Below are 11,574 nucleotides of genomic sequence, written 5' to 3'. Positions count from 1 at the left end.
GAATTAATGCAGCATCATGCTCATGGTTTCATTTATTGGCAGAGAAGTAACAATTTCACCAGAGTCATCAATTCCAATGGAATAGGATCTCATCACAGGGTTCATTTGCTAGGCTCGTCAATGGAATGATTCTTTTGTGCTAAAAGATGCTTATTACACCATGGAAGCTGTAAAAATGATGTGATGATCTGAGGTAATGATAATCTGATTCTGGACAGAGACATATTGGGCCATCAACAATCAGCAAGGCAATTCCACTAAAAAACAAGACATACACAAGGCAATCTATTTTTATTTATTGGATTGACCCATCAACAGAAAGAGTGGACCACAAAATAGGTTAGATTGGGCCTAATTACAAATTTTATGTCACTGTTCTTCCCAGAACAGAGGAATTGGCGTGGGGGGCCATTGGCACCCTGTTTCTCTATCTTAATCCTTAGCAGCGTGATGGAGAATGACTGGAAATTAAGAACTGAACATCATTGTCATGAACTGCTCCAATCAATTACCATAATTATTATCCTTAATATAAGAGCTAGATAATTAATATAAGAATATTAAGAAAATTAGTTAAGTTGGTTATTTGTCATAAATATGTGTTGATTTTCCTAAACTATCATTTTCAATCATGTGCATTGGATCATTAGAATTATCTCTTGGTCGGAATCGCTTGCAATTAATAGGAACATTTTGGAGAAATATGAGAAACAAAGCGGATTGAAATCTTATATTTAAGACCAAATTTAATTCTAACTAGCTTTTATATTAAGAACCAAAGGTAATATATGATTTCCTTGTTTTGCATTCTCATTCCTTGACTTTGGAGCCCAACACTTTGTTTTTAGTACCAAAATCTCCAGTCTTTGCTTAAACTTTACTTTTTTAAAGTGTATATCCGGAGAAATTTTGTCATGGGTTGCTTGGGAATGAAACTCAAAACAACTTGAGTTGCTTGAGAATTCCACTTTTCTTCTTGGGAGTAAAACTTCCAAACAACTCGAGTTTCATGAATTTGTTGAAAGAAACTCAAAAAAAAAAAAAAAAACGAAACAAGATTGGAGACGTGTGAGAAAGAGGAGAAAGGAGAGGTAAATCAGAGTTGGCAAAAATTATAAAACAATATCAAATGTTGCCTTTAGCACCAACCCACCGTGACTCTTTTTTACTTGTGGCTTTTTTCCCAAAAGTCAACTGGAGAAAAGAGCTCACCAAAGATATGCTTACCTTAACATTCACCATCAACCCATGTTTCACAATTTTCAATTCACGCTTACATTCATGACATAAATCCAAACAAAGCCATATATAATATTAGAAGTGGAAATTTGAGGTAGGAAGTTGGACCTTTGCTTTGTGGAAATTTGAGGTAGGAAGTTGGACCTTTGCTTTGCATCAATAAACACCAAAATTAAGACTTTTCATCACCTTCTTATCATTCCTTTCAGTGCAAACACAGTCTATGACACAAGCAAACCTCGTCTAGTTAATAGGCTTGCATTCTTTTCTATATGTAGGAGTTGTTCATTTTCCTAAAATAAAGATCTTTCCGAGAAAAACTGCCCTGTGCTATTCATTAACCAAGTATGGCCACCCACTAAATAGATATGTTTAATTTGTAACTTTTATATGAGTATTGTAAATTGCAAGATGATGAAGCTAGTGGTAGATCCATTATGATTATTGTACATGAAGTATGAGTAGTGCTCCATACACAAACGATTAAACCATTCATTAAGCAGATATCTGCAAATAATTATTCTTATTTTATTGCCATAATGCTGTAATTAATGCAGGGAGTGCAGCATGTGGGGTGGGCCTTATGTCAGTGATCAGCCTGGGACATGCATGAGATAATAAGGCATATAGATACAAACCAGATCCTTAGCTTGGCTTAGTTGCAGAATTAGAATATAACAGATAACATCGAACCACTGAAATTGTTCACTGAATTTGAATCAAACTGTGTATATGTATTACCAACAATGACAGAAGAATAAACATAACCAGAAAACAAAAGTAATGAATCCCAGTTGAAGAAGCAGAATAAAGACAAAAGTAGTTAAGAGACAAAATCATAGCAGTCAATTATATCTCCATGGTGTGACTCACTCCCCACCATCTCACAAACACATGCATGCACACACAAACACAAAAATGATTAAAAAAAATAAAGCTCATCAAAATATTGCTGACACTCTCACTTTTGCCCCTGCAGCTGTCACAGTGTTCCCCACAAGTACTGGCTACTGAATTAGGTCAAGCTTGCCACCACAATTAAAAAAAAAAAAGGATAAAAGTTTTGTAAATATATAAAGGATCAAGGTGGAAGAAGTGATACTGGTTCATTAGTGACTTTGTGGGTGACTAATGGGGCCCATGTTAGATACTGTCTTCAAATGTGCGTGCTTTGAAATCTCAAGGGTTTGACTTCATGATATGATTTGGTGCATGAGGAAGACTATATAATTCTAAGCCCTTAAAGCAGCAACAACTCCATTAATTTGTATGGAATATTAGACTAATGATTGTGGGATTAGTTCATGAGATTCACCATGTATTGCCACAGATGCACCATTCTCTGTCTCGCCTATTTAATTTGTCTCATATTCTTGTTCTTTAGTGGTCAATAAAATATGCTCAGAATCAAGACTTTGGCTTAACAAGTCATGGCTACTAAAAGGGTGTTTGGCAATATTGAAAATTGCTTGTCAGAAGCACTTTTCCTTAAAACGAGGCAAACTCATCTACATATTTACTTTGTAAACCATAAAAGCACTTTTGAAACTATGGTTTGGTTTCCATCCAAACATCCCTTAAGTGAACATGCATTATCATAGATTGGAATCAGTGGATATGCATTTCTCATAATTTTTGTTAACATTGTAAGCAGTTTTCAAAATCTTCTCCTAATAAAGAATAACAGCTTACGTAAGTCTCTAGTGATTTACTTTTTTTTTTTTTCAAATATTACATAGGCCTCCTTAATATTTTTAATAAAATTGTATATACTTTGAAAAGAGATTTTTGGTAATTTAAAAAAAAAAGTCGACAAAAGTTGTATTATTCTAAATATAAAAACTAAATTTAATATATGTGCGAGTAACTTACTTTTTCGTCCAAGGAATAATTTGCTCGTAAAATAAGAACCTATTATCAGCCATCTAGAAAGGTGTGTCATGCGCAGCATAGAGAGTGCGGCGTAAATTTCTTGTTTTATTTTAATCTATAGCTCATTAGCTACTACTTTTACAAATTGGATTCCTGTCAAAGCTTTTTCTACCCTTGAAAAAGCATTAAATGAGGTGACAATAAGGTAAAACAAATTTTCCGGTGAAGTTAAAAGTGTTGTGGGGTAATTAAAGGGTTACTGTATGTAAGCAAAAGTCAATTGAAACCTTTTGAGCTGGTGATTAACTTTAAGCGCATCGTCTTTAGATTCTTTACTGTCCTTTTCTTTTTCTTTTCTTTTTTCTTAGTTCATCAAAAGAGACGAAGAACCGAAGAATGTTTGTTTCTTAACAACCGCCTTTTGTTAAAGCTATCATCATTACTATTCAAAACGAATCTTCTGAATATAATTTTGGTGATCGAGAGATGTTCAAGTCCCTGACATCAAAACACACACACTCACACTCATACGAAGCTGTAGAATTCAGAGAGTACTAGCCATGATTTACTCACTATATGTTCTTCTACAGGTTGATTTGTGATCTTTAAGCACTTGTACGTAACTTCAAACCTATATGGAGAGCCAAAAAAGTTAAGTAAACAAGAAACAATGATGTTTGCGAAGACATGAAGAAAAACACATTGGAATTTGGGTGAAGTTTGTTGGCAGAAATTTAGGTTTCAACAGTTAGTGCAACTGTTGAGAGTTGAGAATGAGAGACTTTATCAAAGGGAAAAAGTGGCATTGCAGAGATATTGGCATCTCATGGGGTGTCTTTGTCAAGTGTCAAAACAATGCCAATCTCACTTCTCTTTCCTTTTTCTTTTTCTTTCCTTCCTCTCATATTTCTTTTCTGCATATTTCCTCTTTTCCTCTTTCCTTTCTTGTACTGGCCAGACAACAACCCTCCTATCACTTCAGCTCAAACAGTTTTCATGTTGGACCTCATCAGTTTCTCCCAAATATATACAGCTTTAATTTCAAGTTAACCATATCGAATTAGTAATATTGGCTCCAAGTTAATTGATTTGACAATAATAATGTAACCATGATATTAAATTATATATTTTTAATTTTATATATATATATATATATATATATAAAATTCGAGTCATCTGGGTACCCTGGCGTTAGGGTCAAGCTTTGGCTCAACCCCAAACATTTAGAAAAATATGAAAAATAATTGTAAGCATAAAAAAGATTAATTAATATCATTCAAAATATGTTTCTTATAAAACTAATACGAGGATCAAAAGTAACCGTTTTAAAATTATATATATTTAAATATTATCCTTTATATTTTTCTCATGATAATTAGTTAGAAATCAATTTAAAATTCTAAAAGAGGTTAAATAAACTGAAATCATAAAAAATATCCATGATGATCATGAAAAATACTATATTGCATGAGAAGTATTGAGAAAAACAATAACATCAAATGATTATTTCACAAAAAAAAACAAGTTCCAGCTATTTTATACATTACTTTATCATACATGCATCTCTCCATATATATATGGCCTTAATTTTCCAACTATACAAATGGATGTTCATCCCTTTCTCACTTAAATTTCTTGCATAGAAGAAATCTTCTTCGATCACCTCATACTCTTAAGTTCATGATGAGCAAGCCACACTACTTACAAGTTATAAATAGTATAGCTCACTTTAGACCTGTGGAAGGCATCAGAAAACGTGTCTTCTTGCTGTTATGAAAACAAAGCAAGTAAGGCCCAAAAGCTGCTCTAAATAAAGCTAGCTAGTAAGGCAGCCAGCGAGGGAGCGAGTCAGAAGAATAGTGACCACCGTTGGTTCAACCTTTGGTTCTGATAATGGTGATGGTACCTCTTCCCTGGGTGTGAATCCTGGTGAGGGCCACCACCTCTTTGCCTGAAAGTCCTGGACCCTCCGCCGACACGCATGGCCGACATGCAAAGTCCCCCACTGGATGCCTCACTGGTCTTGTGGGACGCATCAAGATCCTCTCGTTTATATCATTCAATGTCACATCACCTTCTCTTCCTCCTGGCTTCACCAACGCAAATGGATATGCCACTTTTGTTATCACCCTCTTCTTTCTCTTGTCACTTTCTGCAGAAACAAGTCCCACATCGAATCAAATCATATTACAACGCATCACATACAAGTAAAATGAACGGAAATGTGTTGATATATATTGCATTAACTAGCTCCATCATACTTACTATCTTCGGCTTTTAACCATTAAGAAGAAGAAGAAAATGAAGTATAGTAGTATACCAGCTATTGTGTCATCTGTGGTTTTAGATATATTTGGATTTTTGTTGTAGGAAGATGAGGACGAATGTGGAGATTCAGATGCAGATACTGTCTCTTCTGGTGTCCCTGCAGTTAGTGCTAGGATGCTTGCTTCCTCGTTCATTCTGCTCATCATGCATGATCTTCTATACTCATCTACAATTAATAGCACAATATATATATGCATATTAAATATTAGAAAAATCGTACTTAAGTTTTAATTTCTTCACGGCCAAATAAAGAGTGAGTGATGCATGGCTGTGTATTTCTTTGTTTTTCTCTCTGTAACCTACTGCCGACATGATTACTTACTTACTACAGTAAATGCATGTGCCCTATCTTTTATTGTTTGAATTCGATAATGAGAGTGCTTTGACTTTAACACTATTATCATCCAATGAATGCAACGAGACTAAAGAATTAATGTCTTGCATTTAAACTTGGGAAAATTGAAGATACCTGAAAATTCTCTTATGCTTTCTATCTGGTTCATGCAATACAAGTTCTCTGCTGGCTGGAGTACTGATAAAGGGTTGAAATTCCACAAGCTCTGAAAGCATATATTATCCATCTCAGTTTTCAGGAAGGATCGAGAGAAGAATTTCGAACTGATTAACGAGAATATCATCTTAAATAGCTACCTTTTCAAGTCCAATATCAATTAAGGGACTCTTGCTTGCTGGTTCATGATCCACACATGGAAGCAAGCGACGACGTTTGGAATGTTCAGTAAACTCAAGCAAAGCATCTTCCAAGTACCCAGATGAGAAATCTGAGAGCTCTGGAGGTGAGAAGTATGGTGCCATTTCATCCATAACTGCATATGATTCAACACATCAGCAATCATTGTGAGCATTCTTTCTTTCATTCATATAGATAAGAACATGAAAAAGAAGGATAAAGAGAGAAAGAAAGAAACAAAAGGGGTGGTACCTAAAGACATTTTGTCTGCGTTGAGAACTCCAAGACTGTGATAATCCCAAAGGGAAGATCCATTGATGAAGCTGCAGCTAGGAGTAGAGTAAGGTAGGGAGTGAAGCTCACTACTCATTTTTGTGTGCTCAAATGATGGGAAACGGGGTCTATTTATGTACGAGTTGTTGAAAGAAATATATTGTAAAGCAAAGTGAAATTTAAAAAAGCCAAAAAAAAAAACCTAGATTCTCTACATGTTTTTGGACATTTGTTGGGAATATAAATAGTATTATGAATAATTTAGATTAAATTTAGATGGTTAATACCTTTCAAAATGAAAAGTTAATGAAATATAAATCATTTCATGTATCTGATTCTGAATCATTTAGGTCTGATTTAAATGGTTCATTCCCAGACCTCACTTGACTAAATCATACACATACAGCCAAAAGATACATAATGAGATGGATATATAGATGGGAATTGAAGAAATGTAGGGGATAGAGTCAGTCAACAGAAGGAAGGATAAAGTGGATGTTTGGTATTGGGATTCTAAAAATGGGATCACTTTAGTGGTTTGAATTTATTTCCTTGGTTATATGTGTGGGGGACTAAATAATTGCAATGGTTATGATAATATGTTGTTGAATGTGAAAAAGCAAACCAGTAATATATGCATATGCAATGAGGCATAAAAGGACATAGGCCCCCAAATGAGGCAGAATTCAAATTTCAGCTTTTTCCTTTTGTGTTTTTTCGTCCTTGTATGGTTACCAACTGTTTCTCTTTTTTGGTTTTTAAATTTATTTATTTTTACAAATGATTATCTGATAGCTTACACTTACATTATTAAACCATATTCAAACATTACCAAATTAATAGGAGGAATAGCTCTCACAATGCAATTGTTTTGATCTGCAATATTCAAACTATCACTCTAATTTGAGGTCACTTAAAACAAGCATTTTATTTACGAGGAATGATATCTTCTTTTTGTTTTTTTCCCCGACTCAACATGAAGAGATTTTTATTTTTTCCCCCCGATACACACACATATATGTTTTAATATTGTGGGGTCATATCGGTTGCACCTTCCACTTCTACCCTATGGAAAATGAATTTCATGGAGGGGGGGGTCATTTAGCGAGGGTCCCACACAAGATGGCATGCTGATACGTGGGCCCGTGTTAAAAGAAAAGGTGGAAGAAAGAAGAAATGATTTCGTGAGTTGGGGGTTTGGGATCTTGGGACCACCTTTGTTTTTCATCCGTGGCTTTGGTTTGAATGGTCCAATTATGTGACATTTTTGCAAATGGATTCCCTGTGCGCGTAATATTACGCAATATGCAAGGTTGCAAAATTATGCCATTGGAGAATAGGCATGGAGAGAGACAAATTGAGTAGGACGCTTTCAACGGCTCAACGTTAAAATTTTCTTTTACGTTTTTTCCCCAACTCCAAGTTCTCACAGGTCTAACATGTCGTTTAGTCCTCAAGGTCTCATTTCGTACAAATAAAATAAGAGAGGATGTTGAAGAGATGGGCCCAAGCCACTCACAGAATTCAAAACTCCTCTGTTGTTTGGACTCACTTTATCTTAGCCATAGATACCCCTCACTTATGCTCTCCACAGGTTGGAAATTGAATCTAATGTCCCGAGAAGGAAGCCCAACTTTATTGTTGAAGGATTTCAGGCATACCTGGAGTATCTCAAATCTCTTCAGATAGCCACGCAGGATCCGGTCACAACGGCAAACTCAGATTAGTGTTACACAACAAATGTACCGGTGGGAGAAGAAGAACACAGGGAACAAAAAAGAGAAGTGGAAGCCGGAGAGATCACACTTCGGTTTTTGCCTATGCTTGTGATAAAAACCACCCCACTCCACGAAACCGTTTCGGCAAATAACCGTTTTGTCTCATTTCAATTTGCAATTTTAAACAAAATGGGGAAATTACAATTGTCGACCCAGATATTCTGTTATTTGCACCAGAATCCCAAACTTAATGAGTTTGGATCCAATCCACCAATGGTGGACTGGCCCATTTTCCTACATCTTCCACTCACACTTGGTGGATTAGATGTCCCGAGTCTAGTCTCTTCGTCTCCCCTCAATTCCATACATAGTGCTTTGCCGTGACCGCGTGGGCATGACGTCTTTACTTGGGTCCCTGTACTAGAAGTCCTTTTTATAGGATCAACACAAGTCACCTTCTCCTTTGTGTAGCATGAATTTTAATGTTATGCCTCAAATGTCCCAGATTTACTTATATACACTTTTTCACGGTAAATCTAATCCCTCTCGAGTCAATGGTTGACTCAGATTACCTTTCTCGTATGTCTAATGTCCACACTTATGACCACAGAACACTAGCATAGGTGTGTATATCACAGTCAATCTTCCTTTCGTCCAAATATCATTTTGAGATGAATCAGTCGCTTTCTTAGCATACTACTTTAGATCGCATCAATCATGACCATAGGACATATGTCAAAGTAGCAGTCACTGAAACATATCTTCGTGATATTGTCAAAGTCAAAGGACACCAACAGGAAGATAATTCCCCCTTGGGACTCACACAGCAATGAAGCAGGGATCTTTCACTTGCTTCCCTTTTGCGGTTCTCCCAGCACATGTGGTATGAAACACATGCTACGGTGTTACTCTTTTACTATAAGAGCGTATGTCGTTTTAGACTTATCATTAACACCGTACAGACTTAAGTCTAGACACATTCAATATCTAAACCCAAATTCTTCAACTCTGCTCATTGTTATGACGTCGACGTTGAAGAGTTTGTTATCTGGCTACAGGTATTATGGAAGTGGGATTCTAAACTTCGATCCAACTTTATCAACGTGGATCTCATCTTGACTTGCTACACTTTAGTTAAGGCGACATAAAGTTTGTGTTTCTTCCCTACCATATCAGCATTCATTGCTGCTTTACTGGTGAACACAAATGTCTCATCTTTGTTCACTCCACCTGAGTGTCAAAGGCGGTAGCCCGTGTGAGAGAGCCAACTTTTTTAACCTGTACGACATACTAAACATTGTATACTTTCAAACAGACACATAAAGTGATAACAGAAAAGTATAATTTCATTAATGAGGTTTACAAATTACACTTTACGTATGCCAAGGGCTTGCACATGTTCTTTAAAAACTTTTTCACCTATTGGCTTTGTCAGAGGATCTGCTACCATACATTTGGTTGAAATGTACTGTACAGTAACAACCTTTTGTGCTATATAATCTCTAACAAAATTATACTTGATGTCAATGTGCTTGGTTTTGCTGTGATACTTAGGATCTTTAGTATAGGCTATAGCTGCAGTATTGTCACAGTATACCATCACCGGATTGGTACTCTTATTTCCAAATCCAAGGTGTTCTATAAATCTCTTTAGCATAAAGCCTCTTGCACTGCTGCGGTGCATGCCACAAACTCAGCTTCCATTGAATGTAAGGCAATGCACGTTTGCTTTTTGCTACTCCAACATATGGCGCCATTGTTGAGCAAGAAGGTATAACCTGAAGTTGACCTTCGTTCTTCTTCATCTCCGCTTACATCAGCATCGGAGTACCCAACAAGGCACAGGTCACTTCCTTCGTAGCACAGTGCATAATTAGAAGTGCCTTTTAAGTATCTCAAAATCCTCTTCATTGCTTTCCAATGCTTTTCACCAGGGTTAGACTGGAATCTGCTTACCAGTCCCACTGCATAACAGATGTCTGGTCTTGTACATATCATTGCGTACATCAGACTACCAACAGCACTGGCATATGGAACTCTTTCCATCTTCTTTTTGTCAAACTCAGTTTTGGGACACATGTCAGAACTCAAAGCCACTCCAGTAGCAACAGGGGTACTCATGGGATTGCAGTCTTTCATGTTAAATCGCTCAAGAATCTTGTTGATATAATTCTCTTGTGAAAAAGAGAGGATTCGTTTTGAGCAATTTCTTTGGATCTTAACTCCAAGTATATACTCTGCTTCACCCATATCTTTCATTTCAAAATTCGATGAAAGCCATTCTTTAATAGCCACCATCGAATCTAGACTATTTCCAGCTAATAGTATATCGTCTACATATAAGGATAATATGACAAAATTACCCTCAAACCGCTTAATGTAAACGCAGTGGTCTTCCTCTATCATTTAGAAGTCATATGAGGTTATTGCTTTGTGAAACCTCAAATACCACTGTCTGGATGATTGTTTCAATCCATAAATGACCTTTTGAGTTTACAAACTTTGTTCTCTTTTCTTTTTCAATGAAACCTAATGGTTGTTCCATATAGATTTCTTCATCCAGATCACCATTTAGGAATGCGGTTTTTACATCCATCTGATGTAATTCTAGGTCTAAACTGTTTACTATTGCCAGAATAAGTCTAATAGAATTGAAACGCACAACAGGTGAGAACGTATCTTCATAATCTATTCCTTCATGTTGTGTGTACTCCTTTACACTAATCGAGCCTTGAATTTGTCAATTGATCCATCCACTTTTCTTTTAATCTTGAGAACTCACTTGTTCCCAATGGCTTTACGCCCTTTTGGAAGATCAACTAACACCCAAACTTGGTTCTTTTTCATTGAGTCTATTTCTTCTTCCATAGCTTTCATCCATTCATCTTTCGCAGGACCTGACAAGGCTTCTCGTACAGAACGGGGCTCATCATCCCTTTCTGGAGTAACTAAGAGAGATTCGCCCTCTATTTGAAAGCGTTTTTGGGAACACTTTCCCTGTTACTCCTTCTGACGGGAGCTATTTGCTTATTTTTCTTTCTTTGTTCAGGTCTCAGTGTTGACTTTTCTGTGCTCCCACTCAGATTGACACACCTAGACGATTCTAGTTTGTCAATTTGTTCTGCACTGTCTTGTTCCTGTGTCTCATAAAGAGAAACAGTGCGGTCAACATCTCCTCTATTAGGAAATTCAGTCTCAATGAATGTTACATCCCTTGATTCTATTTCAGTCATTGTTCCATCTTCGTTTTCACCTATGAAAACATATCCCTTTGATTGTTCAGAGTACCTTATGAAGATACATTTCTTTCCTCTAGGACCCAACTTTCCATGCTTATGAGAAGCGTCATGGATATACGCCGCTGACCCCCAGGGTCTCAAGATGCTTAGATCTGGTTTGCGTTTTGTCCATAACTCATAGGGTGTGGAAGCAACTGATTTTGAGGGTACACGG

General features: G+C 36.4%; 1 protein-coding gene across 1 annotated transcript; it reads right to left on the bottom strand.

The window, feature by feature from the left end:
• Nucleotides 1-4,614: 4,614 nt before the first annotated feature.
• On the bottom strand, nucleotides 4,615-6,515 carry LOC114712287 (protein XRI1-like). Its single transcript, XM_028896797.1, has 5 exons — nucleotides 6,383-6,515; nucleotides 6,091-6,266; nucleotides 5,909-5,999; nucleotides 5,432-5,605; nucleotides 4,615-5,263 (listed from the first exon to the last, which is right to left on the bottom strand). Exons 1-5 carry the CDS (start codon nucleotides 6,498-6,500, stop codon nucleotides 4,986-4,988), a joined length of 837 nt encoding a protein of 278 aa, XP_028752630.1. The 5' UTR covers nucleotides 6,501-6,515; the 3' UTR covers nucleotides 4,615-4,985.
• Nucleotides 6,516-11,574: the final 5,059 nt, after the last annotated feature.

Source organism: Neltuma alba, unplaced genomic scaffold, assembly GCF_004799145.2.
Source record: "Neltuma alba isolate B1F8T4 unplaced genomic scaffold, ASM479914v2 tig00011342_pilon, whole genome shotgun sequence".
Classification (NCBI taxonomy): domain Eukaryota; kingdom Viridiplantae; phylum Streptophyta; class Magnoliopsida; order Fabales; family Fabaceae; genus Neltuma; species Neltuma alba.
The sequence above is the reverse complement of the archived record's forward strand: the minus strand, read 5'-3'. Positions and strand labels throughout refer to the sequence as shown.

What these genes read in the sequence shown, in the direction of transcription:
- LOC114712287 (XM_028896797.1), bottom strand. Translation starts at nt 6,500, where the DNA reads ATGAGTAGTGAGCTTCACTCCCTACCTTACTCTACTCCTAGCTGCAGC. An exon ending in TTGATATTGGACTTGAAAAG is followed by an intron (nt 6,000 to 6,090) that starts GTAGCTATTTAA and finishes ATATGCTTTCAG; the next exon opens with AGCTTGTGGAATTTCAACCC. An exon ending in CACAGATGACACAATAGCTG is followed by an intron (nt 5,264 to 5,431) that starts GTATACTACTAT and finishes TTGTTTCTGCAG; the next exon opens with AAAGTGACAAGAGAAAGAAG.